Below are 21,454 nucleotides of genomic sequence, written 5' to 3'. Positions count from 1 at the left end.
TTCTAAAAACAAAAAATGTGACTTCTTGCAAATGAAAGAATGGAACTTTAATAACCATTATGAGGTACAGTTTTATTTTTTTTCCCTTTTTTTTTTTTTTTTCTTTGTGCATGCTGCCTGGGAACGGTTTTGCTTGTTCTTAGCAGTGCTGGGTAGGCAACAGGTGACCACACGAAACCCACCCGGCCTCCTGAGCACAGGTGATTATCAGCTCAGGACCAGGAAGACAGCCGCCACTTCCAGAAGTCTGAGCAGCTTCATGACTTCTCTTTTCATGTCTTGTTTGTGTGGGGAAAATGCTTTTACAGCTGTTCAAACTGCAACATAAAGGGGACTTTCTCTCACATAACAACGGCTTTGCACTGATATAAGATATACAGCTTAGCAGAGGGTCAACTGGAGACCTAAGGAGCGCTTGAATCTTCGTGTGAGCCTCTGAGCATGAGTGAAGAAGCCCATGGATTCCTTGCTGGCCCTCTGCAGAGGCTGAACGTCTCCCTGAGCATGCATGGAGATGGTGCAGTATTTTCACTTTACATTGCATTGTTCTGGGGTTGGTGATTACACTTTGGCTCAAGCAGTTGAGTGTTGCTGTTAAAGATACGATGACAGGCAATTGAAGACTTGATTCTGGAAGTCTTTTTTTGCACAAAGTTCTGCAGGAATCGGTGACCTTGCAGAATCAAATGGTGCAAAGCTCCTTCGCAGGTCACTAATAGAGGAGCTCAGAGCTTCTCAAGTGTTTTGCAGTTTGAACATGAAAGCCTTTGTGTTGTAAACTTGCATAATGCTGAAACTGGCACCTCTGCGTCACTCCAGAAGATTATTTCAATCTAGAAGAGAAATACAGCATCTCGTGGAAATAGTTTCCACTGCTTTAATTGGATCCGCACAGGATGACATACTGGGACATCACAGGGTGTGATTAATGCAAAGGGGTGGGAAGATGGGGTTGGATTTCAGTTTTGAAGTGCATTAAGTTTTTGTAGGAATGCAGCTCTTCTACTATGTAATTGAATAGATCAGACTTCTCTTACTCAGCAGTTATTTAGCCACACGTAAGAACATTATGCTGATACTGGGCAGAGAGTGCTGAGGTTTCTCTAAAGTTCAAATGCTTTATTGTCCTGCTTTTAGCAGAGGGTTAACACTGGAAAGGGGGACTGCCTTGAAGGTGAATGCATGGATAATACAGAGACCTCAAAAACAGGTCTTGGTCTGAAAGGGGACCAATGAAATCATATATGCGAAAGAAACAGGAAAATTTAGGAGTGAAAAAGTCCTTAGAATGAAGAGTTTTGTTGCAGGTGAAAGCTGTTTCTTTAATAGCTTTTGTTCCCTCAAATTCATATAAAACTGTTCAGTTTTTGTCTGAAATATATTCTACTTTCGTAGACAGGTAATGTATTTTTTAAACAGATTTAATCCTACTTCAAATCTGTTTGTTATTGCATTTTGTCTTTTGATACACTGGAATATTACTCCTTTGACAGGTTTATTCTGTTTTGTGCTATTTATTTCAGAAGGTTGCATCACATTTTTAAGTTAGAAGCGTGAAGGCGCTTTTTTCCTTTCCCTTCAACAAATCTCAGCAGTCAAAAAGTTGTTATTTTAGCACACATTCATGTAACACTCTAATTAATTGTTAATAACAGACACGCTTATATTGCTCTTACTGAAAAACATTCCCGGCTGGGAAGACAAATCAAATCTTCCTGGCATTTGGATGCCCATTGAAATAGTGAGCAGCCTTATTTCTGTTCAGTTTGGTGTCAGGGCTGAGTTAGAGGGGTTTAAGTTGTCCTGGGGGGATCCTTACCCCAGGTTGCTAATGAAGCAGCCCTGAGTTAGGGAAGAGCTTGGTGCAGAGCAGTGGGATGAGACTGGAAGCAAGCAGGGCCTGGTAGCCTAAGCCTGGGGGCTGGAGGTCGTAGTGTGTTCCAGAGCCCCAATCAGGGGTCTGATGTAGCTTTTTCCTTGAGCATATCCTCAGAACCAGGCAGGGTTACTAATGCAGGAGCTGCTCAGCTGCTTCCAAGAACTGGCTGTGTAAGAAGTCATGAGAGATGTCAGTGGCACAAGAGAGGTAGGCATGGAACAGACCGTTTCTTAACTGAAGAGTATTCTTAATAGAATAACAGAAATCGAGGGTGGGGGACAAACTCTTCCTTCAAGACACATCTGAAAGTGCTGCTTCAACTCAGCGAAGTGCAGAGAGCTTCCCAGGATCTCATGCAGCCCATGCTGAGCTGCATGCAGACAGACTCCCTAACACATTGGCCACGTGGATCCCTTTTTACAGTAAAGCATTGAGCTTCCTCCTCAGCTTACAGGTGAGGTCTTAAGCACAGGTTCTATATTCCAGCAGGGTGCTTAAACCACCTTTGTCAGCCAGGCTCGGGGGTGACCTGGTTTCACTCTTTGTTATATTCACACTTCTGGACTTTGCTTGCTGCTTCTGTAATTTCTGCAGCTGCTCCGGCTGTGGGGTTTTAATGATAACCATGAGGAGAGCAGAGTAATGGGCAGCGGCTGGTGAGAAGGTTAATTAGTTGTTATTCAGAGCGTGAGCTCTGTTCTATATCCATGCCATCATCCTGCACTGAAATGCCTTTGGCTGCATCAGTCAAAAGATTGATCCTGCTCCGCGTACCTGAGACCACACAGAAATTAAGTTGAATCCGGAAATTTGGACTTTGAGAAAATTTGCTCTTTTTTTCATTATTATTATTATTATTATTATAATTGAAAACCAGTTTTTAAATAGCTGCATAAATGGAGAGTTAAAATGGAAATGTGCTTTCACCTTCTGAACCATCACATCGCTCATAGACGTCGCAGCGGCTGCTCTTTATCTGAGCTCTTCTTTCAAGTAAATGTAATAACCTTTCTCATTCCTGGGGCCGTAGATCTGCTGTTAGCACAAATAAAGTGCTTCTGCTCAAAAGACAGAGGGAGAAAAACAGGAGGAGAGAAGAAAAGCCTTTGTGGTGGATTTACCTGGAATCTTCAGAATCAATTATTCTCTTACTGCTCTGTTTTAATTCTCATTCAGTTTAGTAACACTAATCTTAATTCCTTGCTGTTTACCCCCATCCTCCTGCTGATTCAACCTGTATGCCTGATAATCTCTCATATAAATTCTGCTCAGTCTCGTTGTCCTGCACTGCTTTGCTTTGCTGCTCTCTCCACTTAGAATACGGTTGAAAGTTTTTGGCTCTCATCACTCTTTCCACTTCTTTAGAGCTTTTTTTTTTTAAAGAAAGGAGAACATCTCATTGTGCTCTGAAGCCAGAGCAAGTAATCCTGTGCTGTTTGCAGACCTCAGTAACTGGGCGTGGGTAATTGGCATAGTGATGTGTAGTGAGAGCGGTGGTGGTGTTCCTTTCTGCTTCAGCGCAACAACCAAAGGCATAACTAAGGTGAAGTGTTGTTGTTAGAGGCCTGCCCTTGTGTCTGGTTGTCGAAGACTGAGTTTCAGAGGTGTAGATGTAATCTACATTCTAGATGCAAAGTTACTTTGAATGTTTTGTGGTTACTTGCTGGGAAATGAAAGGGAAGGGGAAAAGATAGGAAATATTGTTTGCTTGTGAAAGGAGAATAATTGTCTTTTGAAATCAGCCTGCAGGTCTGCTAGGTTCAGCACACTGCCGAGCCATTATACGCTGCAAAGAAATTACTCTGGTTAATTGAGCAGCTCCTTTGAACTCCTAATGACTTTTAACCCATTATTTTTTCTTAATTTTTCTGGGTTAATTATTACTTTGAAGTTTTTTTGTTGTTGTTGTTTCTGATTAGTTTTTGCTTCAAGAGTGACTCTCTACCCATTGGAGTAATTATTTGGTGTTGCAGTTTTAAGACCAAACCTAGTGTAGTGTAATTGTCCATCCATCCCTGATGCTGGCACTGCCTGTTTTTAGGTGCATCAGTCCCTGAAAGCTGTAACTTGTCTAGTAGATTTAACACAGACAGGGAGTCAAGGGAGCTGTGGTGTATTCCCTTCTTGGGATCTGCTGACTGTCGTTTACCTTCCATATTAAGAATGTAAGCTTAGGGCTGGAAATGGTCCTACTCGTGTTTGTGCACTGTAATGGAGTCCTGCCCTCAGTGGGGGTCTCTGGGTGCCTCTGAAATACACGCAGCAATAACAGCAGTGACCTGTGCTGCACCTTGTTGTACCAGCATCCAGGCTGCAGTTACGAGGAACAATTTATCCTAGGAAATGTGCTGGAAGTCACTGCTAGAAACTGGTTATAGTTGTTGTTTTCCCTTTTGATGTAAACAGAACATAAATGTTGTTCCGCAGAAGAAAAAGTCTTCTTAAAGATATTGAAATGAAGCAGCTGCCCTCGCAGCACCCTTGCACTAAACACGCAGCGCTGCCCATCGCGCGTTTGAAGCCATTGGAGCTGAAGCAGCGCCGCGCGGCTCAGGGCCCTCCCGGCTCCCGGCTCAGCTCTGTGCCCGAGGCGTGTTCACCTGCAGCCCTCCAGCTGCCCTGTCCTCCTCCACACGTGCAGCTGGGCTTCCCGGGGCAAACAGCAACACACGGTGCATCAGAAGGCTGAAAGAGCCAGCCGGGAAGACAGACAAGCTCAAGAGGCCAAGTGCAGGGACACCCTTCTTCCTCCCGCCCTGCTTCCTCTCCCTTGCTTTCCTCTCAGCCCTCGCAGAGCAAGGGGATGCTCACAGTCTGTTGCTAGCAGTTCCAGTTGGGCTGAAAGGCCACAGGTGCAGAACACCAACAGGGAAACTGGGGAAGAGCAGCTGCATTTCCATGGAGGGACCTGAAGCCGACCGCTTCATCGCCCTACGATGGCCAGCCCAAGCCAGGCACATTTTGAGCAGCTACTGAAAGAGGCAGCACCAGTTTTAAAAAGTTTGGTTGGCTTTTATTTGAAATGAAGAGATGCAAAATGCAACTAAAATACATTTCAACACAAAATTAAGTAGGTAAGATACTAACAATGACTAAAGACATGCTATAAGGTCAGCTAATAATCAATACATTGAAACAGGGATCGAGCTGAAGCACCCTGAAGGAATGCAGCGTCTCCAGCTCTTGCCATACATCAAGTCCTGCACAGGTGAAGCCCTCTTCTAATGCAGCACAAGCCCTTCCCTTCCAGCTTCCTTCCTTCCTCTCCATTGTCCACAAAAGGGAAACACGGCCGTGCCTGCAATCCGGACCATACTGACCGTTGACTTTGGTGCCACCTCCGAGGAAGCGTTGCAGGTGGTTCTGCTGTCCTTTGTGGCTTCTTGCTCAAGCCCTCATCGTTGCTTTCTGCTTTCCATCTTGGCCTTCTTCCCCAGCTGAGCAGCGCTTCCCTTGCCTCAGCTTTCTTCACTCTCTCCTAAGGCTCAGTCCCCAAACTCTCCGAGTCCTGTGCCCTGTGCCCTTTCCTGTGCCCTGGCTTGTGTCTCTGAACATTGGGAGAGGGCTCCTAAGCTCTGTCTCTACGCTGGATCAACTCCAGCTCTTCCTCCAGCCAGCCCATAACCCTTCTTGGGTTCTAACAGGGAGAGGTGCTGAGCCAAATGGCAAGATCTATGTGAAAGCTGCTCTCCAGGCTGGAGGGCTTCCTGGAACAGCAGGTCCCAGGACAGGGGGACGACCTTCCCCCGCAGTTGACAACCACTCCTTCTGCAGGACGGTGGCTGCAAGAAAGCGCAAGGGAGTGGAGGAAGAGGAGCAAAAAGCAGAGCTGTGGCCTGCCAAAAAACACGCGAAGGTGGAGCGCAGTGTGGCAAAGGCCCAGAGCCCACATCAGAGCAGAGGCAGTGTGCCAGCTCCAGAAGCACATCCTGGGCTAGAAGTAAGAAGATGCTGTTGTGGCTGCCTTGGTGAAGCACTTCCCTTATCAAGTGCATGGAGTTTGCTTGGGGTTTGCTTTGCTTTTTCCTTCTCTGGACAGAGAAGGGAAAAGAGTTGAAGGCTACCCAGTCCATGTCCTTGACCATGACCATGCCACAGTGCGTGACCCCCTCTTTTCCCTTTAACTCCACGTCCCACTAGAAACCTCCTTCCCTGAGAGGCTTCCTGGCCTGTTTTCATGGTACCCATGTTTCTGCAGTTTTGCTGTTGACAAAATGAATTTCTCTTTTCTTGCACTACACCCAGAGTTCATTCCTTCTGATATCTTTTCCTATAGAGCCCGTTTCTCAAATAAAGGCTCTTTCATTTGCCCATCAGGGGGGAACAGACCCTTTTGTCTGAAGTGGAACTACTTAATCTATCCCATGCTCTCTGTTACTTTTGGTACTGCATGTGTTTCCCAGGCAGCATTTCACCACGTACAGACTGGTGTACGTTTATGTGCCTGAGTGATTCATCCACAGCGTAACTGGGGAGGTGAAAGTCAGTGTGAGAAAGTGAATGTGATTCACACTCTCTCAAGTATTGCTTTAAGATGTTTTAAGATGATCTTTATTTGTGAGGTACAAAGTGCTCTCTGAGGCCTCTTCTAAAATGGTCCAGCTAGCAGCTACAGGTTATTGTCTTGTGTTTTTAATTCAGTGCTGCTTTTCTTAGATGCCTGTTTCTGCCCTGGTATCCTTTGCAGAAGCTCTGGAGGTTGGATACAGCAAATACAAGAGTCCTTATCACCAGCAAATGCGAGCAACAGGTGTGACACAGGCAGTCCGTTGCCTCCTTTTCAGTACAGGCGCAGTGGTAGGTCCAGGAGTTGGCATCCTTAATACACAGTGGGATTACAGCCATCTTTGTTCAGTAAGGAGGTTATCATTACCTACAATAGAGCCCATCTGTACTACAGGAATGTTTATGTGGAATGACTGTGCTGATGAAGGTAAGATTTTCGCTTTTGGATTCTCAGTCCAGCCCACAAAGCAAAATGAAATGGAGGAGGGAGAAAATGTGCTCATAGTTCTTGCTTAGTTCTAATTGCAAAGCAAATGACTGCCTGCTAGTCAGAGCAGGATGGTGCCTGCTGTCTGGGAAACCTCCTGCAGAAGCACTGGAGCTTTTGCATCATGTGCAAAACCTGCCTGAGACGGGCCATAGGGCACCCACAGCCTCTGGGCAGCCTGGGCCAGGGCCTCACTGCCTCTGGGGGAGGAATTTCCTCCACCCATCTACCTCCATTTCCACTATTGGAGTTTAAAGCCATTCCCACTCGTATGATCGCTGTCTGCCAATGCCAAGTGACATGCAAGGTCTGGTAGTGGGTCAGGTAATGACACGACAACAGTACACGGACAACTGTGCTATTACTGTCAATTTCTTGGTAGTGTGGGGCCTGGAAAACTCTGGTTGATGACAGCAGTGGTTCTGTGGATGTCAGATGGTGCCCCAAACCAACCCACTGGGGGTGCTCCCACCTCCTGATGGATGGTGGAGAGGAGCAGGAGGGCAGAGGTGGTGCTGGGGAAGGGCTGGGGGCTGCTGGGCCTGGTCTGTTTCCCCCTGGCAGTGGTTTTCCAGGTGTCTGATGCCCCTAAGCTGACACGGTGGGGGGGGGGCGCTTCTACCTAATAAAGGATGGTGGAGGGGAGAGGGAGGGTGGTGACGGTGCCTGGGGAGGTGGGGGGCTGCTGGGCTGGTTGTGCTTCCCCCAGGCAGTGGTTGTCTGTCTCTTGGACTGTTTCCCCACCTCTGCACTCTGCGTCCCCTGATGGATGCTGGAGGGGAGGAAGAGGGCAGAGTTGGTGCCGGGGAGGAGGGGGCTGGGGGCTGCCGGGCCTCTCAGGCTTCCCCAAGGCAGCAGTTGTCTGGGTGCTGGGTGATGCTCCGGAGCTGAGGGGACCGCTCCCGCCCCCTGAAGGATGGCGGTGGGGGGGCAGGGGGGGGGGCAGCATTGATGCCCGATGGGGCCGGGGGCTGATGGGCCTGTTGCTCATCTGCCAGTCAGACGTTGTTTCAGTGCTGGCCGATGACCCCACCCCAGGTGGCTTCTTTCTGTCCCCCGAAGGATGGTGGTGGGGAACAGGGGGGGGGTGGCATTGATGCCCGTTGGGACCGGGGGCTGCTGGGCTTGTCAGAAACCCCCAGTTAGGAAGCTTGACTGTGAGCTGTAGATGCTGGTATTGTCCTGGACTTGTTTAGCCCATTTTTTAGCTTCAGCGCGGCGCCTGCAAAGAGAGGAACGTGCTGAGGGCACAGGAGAGCCCCTGCTCTGCTTTCTCACAGCGCATGGCAAAGAGCCACCCTCAGCTCCCAGCCTGTCTCTGGCCCAGCAGTAAGGATGGGCTGAAGCCAATGACAACATCTAACTGCGTCAATCACAGACCGTGTGAGCCAACAATTAACTGGTCTCTTTACGCTGCTTTAACTAGAAACGCCTCCTGGCCCACAGCAGCCCTACAGAAAAGAGTTGGGCAGGATGGGGATGGGGGTCAACAACTCACTTTCTGTTCCTGTACCAGTAAATAAGAAGCCAGCACAGAAGCATCCCCAGCAATAGGGAACCCAAGGAAGCTCCAGCAAGTATCAGGTAGAACTTCCAACCAACTTTAACTTGCTCGGCGTTTGCACGCCCTGCACCAGGCACACCTGGAGGAACAACATGGTTATTGCTTTGTCTCGTGCCCTAATGGAAATCTCAAGGAGGTCTGACATTGCTACACAATTGTTTTCCATTTTGTTGGCCTCCTGGAACAAGTGAAAATCCTCAGGCTGCAATGCTTCCCCGATTCCAGGGGATGCAAAGGGAACTCCCAAAGGCACCACGCATCGAGGCACTCTGGAGCCTCTATTTTGCCTCTCAGCTTTGGGTACGCTCTGGCTCTGCCAGATTTGCTCCTTCTTCTCCTACCCTTGCCTTGTGAGGCTGGGTAGTGCTGCCGCAGGCCGGCACACCGTGACCCTTTGGGACACGTCGTCTGACTAAACAAAACTCATTAGAACAGAAGGAGAGTGTGTGCATCTGTTTAATCAGTTGCTGCTAAGAGTGATGTGGACAAGAACCACTGTCGTGTTGTGCAGGGAGTGCTGCCCTGAGCTCTCCCCTCCCACTCAGACCCCACTCCTCAGGGGCAGAGTCAGGGCCCCTCAGCAGCACCTGAACCTGTTTCTCCCCTTTTCCTTCCCCCTGGCATGGGCACAACTTGCACGCTCCTGGTTTTCAGGATGTTTCTCCTGCTTATAAACTCCTGCCAGATCGCTGCTTACCTGGATTCCTCAGAAAACGATAGACCCAGTTGTGGTGGGCTTCCCCAGGATTGGACAGCGCTGTGAAGAATGAGAGAAAGGCAAAGTCTGGGCATGGTGCAGGCACAGAGGAGGCAGAAGGACGAGGAGGCTCCCTCTATGCCATTGCACCATCTGTGAGTCAGTGCATCTCTCTGGACCTCAGTTTGCAGGAGGGACCCCGCTCCAGGCTGCTGGTGTGCCTGGAGCCTCAAGGGAGGCACAGCAAGCTCCGGAATGCAGGGACTGTGGGAGGGAGGTACGTTGAAGGGTTCTATTCCATCCCATCTCTGCTGAATTTGGTTTTGGTGGCCTTGTTCCCAAAAGGACAAAGTTCCTAAGTCCCTGGGAACTGGGTGCAGTGGGAGGGGAGCAACCTCTAACCACAGCCACGGAGCTCTACCACCGGCCCTTACCTGGCGTGCCAGCTGCTTGCCAAGCCTCTCTTTCTCCCAGAGGGATGGGCAGTGTGCGACGGATGCCTTGCTGAAATGCATCCCTGTGAGCAGACTCTGCGTCAGTCCCTTTAGAAAGGAGGTAAGAGAGTAGGGCTGTAAGTAACTGCTTCTCATCAGGAAGATGGTATCTTCAGGAGGAAGGTGATGCCGCAAGCCAGTGCAGACACAGGGGCATCACCACAGCAAGGCTCTGATCCGTCTTTTCCTGCTGTGCACACTGCAGATGCTCCATGGATATACATCTAGAAACTCAGCTTCCCAAGACTTTCACGGTTCCCATGGAAGGGGCCTCTCCTGTGCTCCTGCCCCCAGGCACAGCAGTGGGGCAGTGCTGGCAGGCGGCTGAGTGCCACCACGTTGGACTTGTTGGAAATCAGTCTGGACTGTCATCGGGAGTCGCTGTCAAACAACAAACCTCTGATGGCCCATCAGACTGAAGATCCGCACCCAACAGCAGAACGTGAATGGATCTACCAGCGCTGAACCGCCTCGCTTTGCTGCCTCTCTGTCCCTCCTTCCCTTTCTTCTGTCTTTACTCTTGGTCGTCTTTCATTCTATGGCTCATCAGAGCAGCCATGGCCTATAAGAACGGCCTCTAATTGTAATTAGCCCATATTAACCCATTAACCAATGTTACCCCCAATTGGTTGTTGTTAGTTGTTAAGAAAGCCCTCAGTAAAATCCATATCTATTATTCCCCTCACTTTGGAGTTTGGGACCCTTTGCATTGGAGATGGGGAAAGATTTCCCCCTTGAAAAGCACAGAGTGAGAGCAGACGTAGATAGGAAGAGAGACGGGATGGGCAGCATCCATTCTGCACTCAGACGCTGCTTGGTCTGCATGCTTCTCTTCTGCTTTTATATGAAGTTCATACATGAAGATTATATATGAAGTTTATATATGAAGGCTGCAGCAAAGTGTCTCTGCTATGGAGCCCTGGAGGGGGATAGAGATGGAAAACGGGGGAGAAAGGGCAACTAAAAGCAGAACCCTGATGCCAAATGGGTCAGAAAAGTGTATAACCCCAAGGAATAAAAGGGTGAACCCCTTTCAAAGGCCTGAACCCAAGGACCAAAGATTGAAGCCCTTTTAGATGCACCCCAATGCCCAATGATGCATCCCTGTCACCAAGCCCTGAGCCCAGGGCTGGTAGTTGTGGCTTTAAGGCTCCTTCCAGCAGTGTATGGGGAGAGCAGCTTCAGGGAAGCGAAGGCTGCAGTGGGTAAGGGATGTGAAGGGAAAATGGGGGACAAAAAAGCTCTTGATGGGTTCTCTGCTCTCTGACTTGGCTGTCTGGGATGGGGAGCAGAGCAAACCCCCACGATTCAAGAGGAAACAGAGTCCTGCTGTTCCACCTGGAGTACCACGAGTCCATGGGGCCGGATGGGATCCATCCATGAGTGCTGGGGGAGGTGACAGCTGAGGCTATTGGTGTCTGTTGGTCTGCACTGACTTCAGCAAAGCCTTCCACACCATCCGCCATGGGTTTCTCCTGCGGAAGCTGCAGCCCATTTGGGGGCACTTATGGAATCATTTTACGGTCATTTGGGGGGACTTGGGGGGATTTCGGATCATTTGGGGTCATTGGCATGCATTGGTGCACTCTGTGCTGGGTGAGGAACTGGCTGGGGGATGGGCCCAGACAGTGGTGGTTGAATGGAGCAAGAGCCAGCCAGCAAACAGCCATCAGATAACACCAAGTGGGGGCATGGATTGATCTGCTATGGGGTAGTGAGGGTCTTATTGCTCCCTATAATTCACAAAGGGAGGCTGTGGTGAGCTGGGGGTCGGTCATTGGGAGTACACTGGGGTGATGTCGGGAGTGATGCTGTTGGGGTGACATTGGGGTGACGTAGGGATGACATTGGGGTGACATTGGGGTGGTATTGGGGTGACCTTGGGGCTGTGTTGGGGTGACACTGGTGTGATGCTGTTGGGATAACGTTGGAGTAATGTTGGGGAGCGATGTTAGGAGCGATGTTGGGGTATCACTGGGGTTGCTATCAGGGAGGGAGGGATGTTTTTGTTGCTGGGGGGCGACGCTGGGGGGTCATGTTGGGGTTATGTTGGAGTTATGTTGGGGTATCCCTTAGGGGGCGACATCGCTGGGGTGGCGATGGGGGGTCAGTTTGGAGTGACACCGGGGTGCAGTTCCGCTCTTTGGCCACGCGGTGGCAGCAGAGAGCTCTCCGCTCTCTTGACCACAACGAAACGAAGTCGGGTCAGCAGAACCGGACCGGAACCGCGCATCCGAATCCTTACGGAACACAAAACTCAACACTCCAATCTGCATCGTTCCCATTTACAGAGAAAACCTCATGAGAAACACCCCTCCTTTCCCCACCCCCCAGAACCGACCCAGACCCATAGATACCTTCCCGAACCACCCGTGTGCTGCCCTCAAGCCTCCCCCCTCAATAGGCGACCCAAAGGCACCAGAGCCCCCCAGCGCTGACACCGCACGTCCACTCCCCCCTCCCTCCCCCAAATTAGGGCCAGACCGCGGGGGGGGCAACGAGGCGGCCGCCACCCACCCCCCATCTCCGTCCCCTTCATCCAACACGAAGGGGGTGATGGCGGCGGGGGGTTCGAGCCCCTTCCCACACCAACCGGCTTTCGGGTCCCCCCCCAGCGTTTCCCACATGGCGTCGAACATGCGGCGTCGCCTGGAGGCGTCCCAAGGGGCGGGGGGAGACGGCCAATGGTCGCAATTGAGCCGCTACGGGTAAAGGAAGGGGGGGCAAAGAGGAGACGGAGACACGTGGAGGCGATGAGGGGGGGTCGCGTCGTCGGGCTCCAAACGGAGGCAAAGCCGTAACCCCCCCCCCGGGGCTCCCCATCGTGCCAAAGCCCTCCTGTAACCACGGGGATCCCGGGGGGCACCGAATGGGGGGGGGAGCAGCGGGAAGAGGGGGGGGTCGGGGAGGTGATGGAGGCGGAAAGAAGGGGGGACAGAGCGGAGGCTGAGAGCCGACCCCCCCCTTCCGTGCTTACCCGAGGGGGGGGAAGGCGGAGCGGGGGGGCGGCCAACACGGTGCCCAGCTTGGGGGGACCCAAAGCGGAAGTCGTGAAGCGCAGCCCGGTCGCCGACGTCGATGTCGCCCCCGCCCGACGCTGTGTGGGCTTAACGGAGGAGCTCCGTGGGGCAGCAGGGGGGCGGCAGCGCTCAGCACCCCCTGCCTCAAAGCGGCGCCCAGAGCCCCCCCCGACCCCCCGCACCCCCCCCCCCCGCAGCCTCTAAGATCTGGGGGGCGAAATGGGGACAGCGCAGCAGCAAAGAGGTGGCGGCTGTGACCAACTCGACGGGGGGGGGGGTCCCGCTGCCCCCCAAGTGTTTAGATAAGGCCACCAGAGCCCGGCAGAAAACACCGGGAGGACCCCCCCGAGCTGCCAACCCCACCACCAAAGCCCGGAGCCAACAACTGCCCCGCTGACCTTCATCCCCTCCCCCGGAACAAGCAGAGGCTGCCAGCTCTAAGTGGGGCAGGAGAAGCTCGGGGGGGTCGGAGAACGTGGGGAAGAGGCTGGCGGCAAAATGGGGGGGTAAGGGGGGCGAGGGGGGGGTCCCGAGGCAGAGGAGGAAGAAGAGGCGCAGGGAGGGGGGCAGAGCTAGGTGCTGGGCTAAGGAAGCCAAGTGGTGTTGGAAGGACGCAGGGATGGGGCAAAGACCCCCCCGGGACCCCCAGAGAGCAGCATGGAGCAATGCCAGCTCCGCAGTGGGCAGCAGTTGGGTTAGAATAGGGGAAGAGCTCGGGGGGGCTTCTTGGAGTCCCTCAGCACCCACAGCAGCTGGGCCTGGGCTGCGGAGTCAGGAGGAAGGAGTGGGCAAGGAGGTGGCGTGGAAGTGGGGGGATGGGATCCACCAAGGGGCTGCTACGGGGGTCCCCCCTGGGATCCTGAGGTGCTCCATCATTGGGAGCCCTGGAAGTGGTGCCATGGGGGGGTCCTTGGGGTCTGGATCCCACAGTGCTGTGCCAAGGGGATCCTTGGGATCCAGCAGTGCTTTGCCAAGGGGTCCTTTGGGATCCAGCAGTGTGATGCGGAGGAGATCCCCAGCATCCAGTGATGTGACAACACCGGGACCCCTGGGGTCTGTAAGGGCTGCATGGCAGGGAGGTGCATTAGAAGGGGAAGGAGAGCACTGGGATCCAGAGGAGCTCAGCCCCACGGTGACACGAGGCTGCCCAGGGCTGTTGGGACCCAGTGGATCACAGTGTGAGGCCGGGATCTGGCAGCAGGTTGTGGAAGGAGCCACCTGCAGACATAGGAGAAGCTCCAGGATCTGGTCCATCAGCACGGCAGGATTCAACAGGATCTGATGAGAAAGAAAAGAGATGGGGGGTGAGATCCTCCATCCATACAAAGGTCCCCTGGATTCCCCCCACCCCCATAATGAGATTCCAATGGATCCCTTGATCCCTTCCAGTACCAAGGTGATGATCCCTGGGATTCCATCACCCAAATTCAGCCCCCAGACCCTCCCCAGTAACAATGCAGAGCCCTCCCCCCCACCCCCCCCCATAAGATTCATCCCCCCCAAAGCTTCTCGCCTTCCACCAGCAGCAGCACCAGGGGCTGAATGGCAGAGGCTACAGCCAAGCGACCCAGCAGGGACCTCCGAGCCCCACAAGGCAACATCCTGGGGGGGTCCCCCGGCCCCTCAGCAGCTCCCGCAGACACTCAGCTGCTGCCGCCGGGCCCCCCCCTGCTTCACCCCCTCGGCTTCCTGCAGCAGGAGGGTCACAAAGGGGGCAACGACACCCACGGACCCCCCCGTGCCGGTGGCCAATAGGACGGTGACGGTGGCCAGAAGGAGCAGAGCCCGGGGGTGACCCGGAGGGTTGTGGGGCAGAGTCAGCAGCTCCAGTAGAGCCTCGTATACCGCCGGGACCCCCCCGGGACCCCGCATGCTTCACGGGGGTACTCGAGCAGCAGCAGCAGCAGCTCCACCTGTAGGGGGGGGGACACACAGCCCTCCGTGGAGACACAGCTGACACCCCCCCCCCTCCCCGGCTTCCTCCGGCTCTGTAGGCCGTAGGAACCAAAGCGAGGGCGAACGCCAGTGAAGCGGATCGCGTTTCCCAGGGGGACCCATTTCCGCAGAGCACGCGTTCCCTCCGGGGGAGCGGATTACGGCACGGACCCATTGCGGATAATGGTGGGAAGGGGGAGTGGAAACCGGAGCGGCCTCACCTGGTGGCGTGGGGCGGAGGGGGGGGAACGGCGGAGGGAGCGGAGCGAAGCGCCGGGGGAGCGGAAGAGGTTTGTGGGCTGAGGGCCGCCAACAGCCGCCCCCAAGGCCCCAACATGGCGCTGCGGGCCGCACCCGAAGTGGATTACCCCGCCCCCTCGGTGCCCTATGGCTCCTATAGGGCCGATACAGCCCTTCGCAGCCTCCCTATGTCTGCCCTATAGCCCCCACAGAGCCCCCTTCAGCCCGCCCGTAGATCCCTCGTGTCCCTCATAGAGTCTCTACAGCCCCATAGAGCCCGCAGAGCTCCTATGGAACCTATACAGCTCCCTCTGTAGGCTCCTATAGAGCCCCCATATCCCCTCGGAGCCCCCTGTAGCCCCTGTGGGAACCTGAACAGTGAAGCAAGAAGCAGAGGCTCTGCTGGAATTTAGAACAAAGGGGAGCTAGAAGGGGGATAGTTAAAGGTAGTTTACAGAAAATGATTTAGTTAGTTAGAATAGCAAGGAATGGAGACAGTGGGTCTGGGAGAGCAGGAAGGATGCAGATAAAGAGTGAGAACTCCCTGAGACCTGTCCAGAAAGGGATTAGAGGTTGTAAATATCAGAAGAGGAGTTGCATCTCCCTGACAAGATGGGCGATAACAAGAGGGGGTCTGCATGATAAAGAATTATTGAATATGTATCAGAATTACGGGAAATCATTGACTATGCATAAGGTGTACCTATATCTGTATCACGGTTTTACAAGTCGGTGTGCAAGTTTGGAGGAGCTATCCCCCTTGCACCCGGCGCTGCGCAACGCTGGAATAAACATACCTGCTTTATAACCCATCTCTGCATTATAGAGTTTGATTCCACAGCTCAATAGGACCAGATGGAATGGCTTCAAGCTGCGACAGGGGAGATTCAGGCTGGACACCAGGAGGTATTACTGGTCAGAAAGGGTGGCCAGGCACTGGAATGGACACTGAATCGATTTTCTTTATCTTTTGACAGTGTCTCTGGGTCTTTAATGTCCCTTCTCCCTCTGTGGCGAGCAGCAGGAGCAGGTGGGTGGGCAGAGATGGGGTAAAAAATAAGCGGAACTGAGGGTGAGAAGCCCAGGTTCTGGTTGCAGTGGCTCTGTGCCGTGTTGCCCTAGGGCTGCCTTCGATTGGGGGGGGAGGGGTACTGGACAGGGGGGACAGGCAGCACCACAGGAGCTGGGCAAGGGCATGAGGAAGCCCTGTGCTCCCACGGCTCTGCCGCTGGCTGGCTGGAGCATGCTCTTCATCCTGGGGGTGTCCTAGGGGAGAACTCGGAAGATGTGTGCTGGGAAAAGCATGAGCATTTCTGCTCCAGCTGCCTGATGCTCCCCATAGAAAAATCCTGGTTCCCAACAGAGACCCCCAGCTGTAGCCCAGATGGGTTCAGGCACCTTTTCTTTGTATGCTCTTCCACGCGGTCCCGGAGGGGTGCTGCACATGGCAAGGAGGGAGCAATTTTAAAGCTGCTGAGTGCCAGGCTCCAGGTCACCCTGGCCACTCTATATCTTTGGCAATCAAGGCCTGAGTCTCCCATCCTGTTACCTGGCCCCTTCCCTGTCACTAAGGGAGAGGAAGATCACAGCATGCAATGGGAACATCCCTCTTCTTTCTTGTAGATGATGACATTGGTACTCCTTCAGATGACCCGAAGGAGACTGCTTTTGTGCCTCAGGGGAAACTCCGAGGTAAGTTGTGAGTGTCTGTTTCCTTGGAAGTCGAAAAATTAGTGCTGTAATAGCTTATTTGGGTACGTAAGGACCTCCAAAGGTCTTTCAAGTCTCTTTGTGCTTTGAAGGTCGTACACAGATCAGTCATTAGTATTTTTTTTACTTGGAGAATTGTAACATTTCAGTGAGAAGGCGGCCCTTGCCAGTCTTTGCTCCTATTCCTTTGCTGTTTGGGCCATGTCATTCCCTGACCTGCAGCCAGTCCTCACAGGTCACTGCAGGAAAAAAAAACAAAGCAGACCCCAGTGCGCAGTGGAAGCTCTCCTCACCTGTGTCTGATCACTCTTGTGCCTGCAGGCCCCTTTGGTGCATTTCCAGAGCAAAGTCGTGTCCCTGAGCCTGGGGTGGATGCCAGAGGTAAGTCACCAGTCTTCATCTCATGATCTCTGCTCATATTTGGCTGTGGAAGTTCAGGAGGGGTTCATCTTTTCACTGCCTGGTGATTTCTTCTCCATGATAAGCTTGGGTAGTCACTGTTTCTTGGGTGCTGCATGCTCCCAGCATCCCGTTGACTTTGTCTCCGTACATCAGAGATCTCCCCACTAAGAAAACCTTGAGGGGCCAAATGTTCTTCTATGCCTTCTCTGAAGATTGTTTTACTTGGCCTGGAGAGAGTATCTGGAAAGCTGCTGAGTGCCAGCCAACTGCCCACCTGGCCTCTCTGCAGCTTTGCAACTTTTGACCCAGGTCTGGGTGCCATGTCATCACCTGAGCCCCTTCCAGTCACTGCAGGTCCCTAAGGAAGAGAGAAATCACAGCATACCATGGCACCCAAACAGCAGCACCCTGGCACATGAGTGGCAGGCCCGGCTGCCCCCAGGCATCAACACCAGGAGATGTTTCTCATCAATGCTGTGCCTATAAGCAACGCCTTGCCAAAGCCTCAGCATAATCCAGCCTGTGAGCCTCAGGGCAATCCCAAGGGAAAGGGCCTTTAGATCTTGCCCTTCCTCTTCCACCCCCTTCCCTTCTCCAGGCAGTTCTGCACACGGTTCCTTTTTGGACTGTCACGGTGCCACTGCAGGCACCCAACAACTATTTGCCAGATGCTTCTGTGTGGCAGGGAGAGGAGAGTGCTGTGGAGCAGTGCTGTCATTCCAGTCTAAACAGGTGTCTGACAGGAGCTGCTCTGTCTGTGTTTGTTGACAGCTCCTAGTGGAGTTGAATGGCATCCAGTTTCCCATCTGAGCTCCAGGACAGAAGCCGCAGGGATTCGAATGGGTACGTCATGAGATTTTACTTCCTTTGACAGATGCCAGCTCACAGTCCTAATGTCAGCCAGGCATGTCTGCAGGTGTGAGTGAGAATGCACACCTGTGTGTATGTGCCCTGCCCTCGCACAATGCCCTGGTCCCATTCAGTGATGCCGTTATGCGTTTAGGTAAGCTGCAGTGTGTGGTGAAAAGTTCTCATTCTTTGGTTGCAGAAGTGCCTCCAGGGAAGGCCGTGCTAAATCCTTAGTTGTGCTGGAACCCCACAGGCATCCCAGGGGTGGCTGTTGTCGTTACTGGCTTCACTGAAAAGACCCTTCAGTTTAATACCTTGTTTGTCTGAAAGTTATCTTAATGCTTTCTGTTTAGGTCCTGAGAAACAGAAAGAGACCCTGGAAACAGGAAAATATTTGCAGACACTGCCCCCTCTGCTAATGAAAATCATGAAGGACAAAGCACGTGGTAGGTGTATTTCCGTCTGTTCCCTGAAAGACTTGTGAAGCTGAATTTCTAGAAATACATGTGGAGAAACTGTACCATCTTCCTGATGAGAAGCAGTTACTTACAGTCCCACTCTCTTACCTCCTTTCTAAAGAGACAGGTGGAGCACCTATGTGCTGGCTTGCATTTCAAAACGGCAGAGTTCGCACACTGACTGTCCCCCTGAGAGTAAAAGAGGCCATGCAGACAGCAACTGTCACTCCAGGTAAGGGCTGCTCATAGTGGCTTCATGGTTAGAGGTTGCTCCCCTCCCACTGCAGCCAGTTCCCAGGGACTTAGGAACTTTGTCCTTTTGGGAACTAGGCCACCAGAACCACATTCAGCAGATAAGGAGAGGAAACAGGACCCTCCATAGTACCTCCTGTGCACAGACCCCGCATTCCAGAGCTTGCTGTGCTTCCCCTGAGCCACCAGGCACAACAGCAGCCCGGAGCGGGATCCTTCCTGTGGTTGTTCTTGTCCATGTCACTCAAAGCAGCAGCTGGTGAAACAGATCCACATTGTTTTTCCAGGTGCGGATGGTGAGGAACATGCAAATGCCGCAGTAGATAATTTTATCAAGAAGTACTGTCTGGGATTCGGTGCAGCTATCTTCGTTACCACGCTGATGGCAATGTTTTCATGGTATCGTCTTATCCGGCAACGGAGGCAGATAAACCAGTGAGTTCTTGTTCACCCCCACCCCTACCCTGCCCCCCTCTTTACTATAGGGCTCCTGTGAGCCAGGAGGCATTTCTAGTTAAAGCAGCATAGAGAAGCCAGTTAGTTGTTGCCTAACACTGTCTGAGATTGATGCTGTCAGATGTTTTAACTGGCCGAGCCATTCCTGCTGCATGTTCTTACTGCTGGGCCTGAGACAGGCCGGGAGCTGAGGGTGGCTCTACCATGCACTGTGAGGAAGGAGAGCAGGGGGTTCTCCTGTGCCCTCAGCATGTTTCTTTCTCTGCAGGCGCCTTGCTGCAGCTGCTGCAGCCGAGAATACTGCCCGCAGCACCTCGCGCTTGGAAAGATGGCTTGCTCGCCTCAACGGACAGCTTGCTTGCCTCAAGGCGCTGGACAGAAAGACAGGGCACCAACAACGACCAGCCCAGCAGCTGCAGAGCACCACCAGAGCGGCCCCTGCCAGGCCTGACGGCTGTCGGGCTCAACTGCCCCCCCTGCGGCCCCTGTAGCTCACCAGCCCAGGCTCCGTGGCCCCCGGGAAGTACATCAGGCCCAGCAGCCCCTATCCACCTTGGGCATCAACACCTCTTTCAGGGGACAGGAGGGACCCACCTGGTTTGGAAGCTTGCAGTCATTGGCTGGCACCCAAACAGCAGCACCCTGGCAGATGAGTGGCAGGCCCAGCTGCCCCCAGGCATCAACACCATCCTCCTGTCCCCCACCACCATCCTTCAGGGGTTGGCAGTGGCTCCCTCGGAGCATCACCTGGGGGCAGCCACCGCCTGGGGGAAGCTTGAGAGGCCCGTCAGCCCCCAGCACCATCTCTGCCCTCACCCTCCCCTCCACCATCCATCAGGGGATGGAAGCAACCCCAGCAGAGTATAGACCTGGGGACATCATCCAACAGACGGACGACCATTGCCTGGGGGAAGCCAACTGGCCCAGCAGCCCCCTGTCCCCCCCAGGAACTGTCACCAACTTTCCTTCACCATCCTTCAGGAGGTTGGAGCAGCCCCCGCAGGGTGTCAGTTTGAGGGCATCATCTGACACCCAGAAAACTACAGCCAGGGGAAAGCATACCAGGCCCCACAGCTCCCAGCCCCCCACAGCACCAACTCTGCCCTCCCGCTCCTCTCCACCATCCTTCAGGATGTGGGAGTGCCCCCCCCCCCCACGGGGTCAGCTTGGGGGCATCATGCAACACCTGTAAAACCTCTGCCTGGGAGAAGTATGACAGGCCCAGCAGCCCCAAGATCCCCCCAGCACCACCTCTCTCTTCATGCTCCTCTCCACCATTGGTCAGGGGGTGGGAGCATCATCACTGGTCAACACAACAGGGGGTTCTTTCTTTAACATCCTTATTACACCTTCTGAACTGAGTATAGCTTTTCTACAAAAAATCTCAGCACCACAAATGATCATATTCAAAACATCTGTAACTATATGGAATATAGATATTGTAAATTAATAAAGTTCAACAACAAAACAAAATAACCAAGAAGCTGCTTCTTTCAAAAGGCAGAGTATTCTGACGAGGAGAAAACAGCAATACTAACATCACGTCACGGCGTTGCCATCAGGGCTCAAGCTAAGGCAGCCAGCTGACCAGGGCAGAACTTGTGTTAGACGCTGCTCAGTGACAACACCCAGAACAAAGTAGCAAGGATGTGAAGTGCAGGAGACTACTTGCGCTTATCACATTCTGTCTGCTGTAACAGCACTACTCAAAGATTTCTAATCGGGCCAAGATCTTTGTGAAGCAGCAGTTTGTTCATTACTGCCATCATGGGCGCACACCCCTACTGACTGTCGGGCAGGGCTGCAGTGGGGAACGCCCTCCACACGCAGTCCTGGGCAGGCAAGGGCTGTCGGTGCTCAGTGCCACAGGCACACTCCTTGCCATCTGCACACACGTGGGCTGGCTTTGCACTGCCAGGCACATCGTCTTGCCTGGGCATTGCAGGTCCTCGCTTGGTGGTATGCAGAGACAGCGGGGCCAGCAGATGAAGTTATCTGTGTTGTGTGCAATACTTGTATGACTTGGGAGCTGACAATCCTTGTGGTTCTCAGTCCTGCTACAATTTATAGGAAGGAGAGGAGGTCCATACGTGTATGCCTGAGCATGGTTCAAATGTTGGAGGATGGACGCTATTACGATTTAGGGTGATTAGGAAGGGAAGGTGGGCAATAGAAAAGATAGGAAATAGAATCAAGGAGTCTTTATAGGAAGCAAGAGGGAGAGAGAGTCACCACCATGGATCTGGCGTGTTTTGTAGTTCAGTCATTGATCTTCAGTAGTGGTGGGTCATCAGGAGTTGTTGTTCCGCTGACGATGACTGTGACCACGGCAACAGTTTCCAATGATAGTATAAACTTACAAATAAGTCTAACGTGGTTCAGTCAGCTCTCCTTGGTGTGACAGCTCAAATCCAAAATGGTTGAGTCAGCTCTCCTTGGAATGGCAGCTTCTGGCTCTGGGATCTCATCTTCTGGGCCTTGCCAGCAGACAAGAGGGAGCAGGGA

At 52.9% G+C, this 21,454-nt stretch overlaps 2 protein-coding genes across 8 annotated transcripts in view; both read left to right on the top strand.

Moving 5' to 3' along the window:
* Positions 1 to 7,476, top strand: part of LOC146757038 (receptor-type tyrosine-protein phosphatase T-like) — a 114,821-nt gene extending 107,345 nt beyond the window's left edge. For 3 of the 7 annotated variants that reach the window (XM_085523339.1, XM_085523340.1, XM_085523348.1), the window contains one exon: positions 5,524 to 5,936. In XM_085523339.1, the coding sequence (XP_085379465.1) occupies positions 5,524 to 5,936 (413 nt within the window). Of the gene's footprint in view, positions 1 to 146; positions 3,167 to 5,018; positions 5,937 to 6,566 lie in introns of those variants that run through there. The other 4 variants (XM_085523341.1, XM_085523343.1, XM_085523346.1 and 1 more) reach the window with 4 other exon arrangements.
* Positions 7,477 to 14,776: 7,300 nt separating this feature from the next.
* Positions 14,777 to 20,401, top strand: LOC146757037 (uncharacterized). The gene is made up of 10 exons (XM_085523364.1): positions 14,777 to 14,872; positions 15,649 to 15,728; positions 15,800 to 15,852; positions 16,446 to 16,514; positions 16,854 to 16,913; positions 17,706 to 17,777; positions 18,137 to 18,229; positions 18,363 to 18,473; positions 18,781 to 18,928; positions 19,218 to 20,401. Exons 3-10 carry the CDS (start codon positions 15,816 to 15,818, stop codon positions 19,438 to 19,440), a joined length of 813 nt encoding a protein of 270 aa, XP_085379490.1. The 5' UTR covers positions 14,777 to 14,872; positions 15,649 to 15,728; positions 15,800 to 15,815; the 3' UTR covers positions 19,441 to 20,401.
* The last annotated feature ends 1,053 nt before the right edge of the window (positions 20,402 to 21,454 follow it).

Source organism: Coturnix japonica, chromosome 24, assembly GCF_054131305.1.
Source record: "Coturnix japonica strain WE chromosome 24, WE-NBRP24, whole genome shotgun sequence".
Classification (NCBI taxonomy): Eukaryota; Metazoa; Chordata; class Aves; order Galliformes; family Phasianidae; genus Coturnix; species Coturnix japonica.
Note: the sequence above shows the minus strand (reverse complement) of the source record. Positions and strands in the feature narration are given on the sequence as shown.

Bases quoted from the DNA above. Each gene is read 5' to 3' on its own strand.
- LOC146757037 (XM_085523364.1), top strand. From the start codon at position 15,816: ATGTCCCTTCTCCCTCTGTGGCGAGCAGCAGGAGCAG. The intron at 16,914-17,705 runs GTAAGTCACCAG...GTTTGTTGACAG, and splicing joins GCCTGGGGTGGATGCCAGAG to CTCCTAGTGGAGTTGAATGG. The intron at 18,474-18,780 runs GTAAGGGCTGCT...TTGTTTTTCCAG, and splicing joins GACAGCAACTGTCACTCCAG to GTGCGGATGGTGAGGAACAT.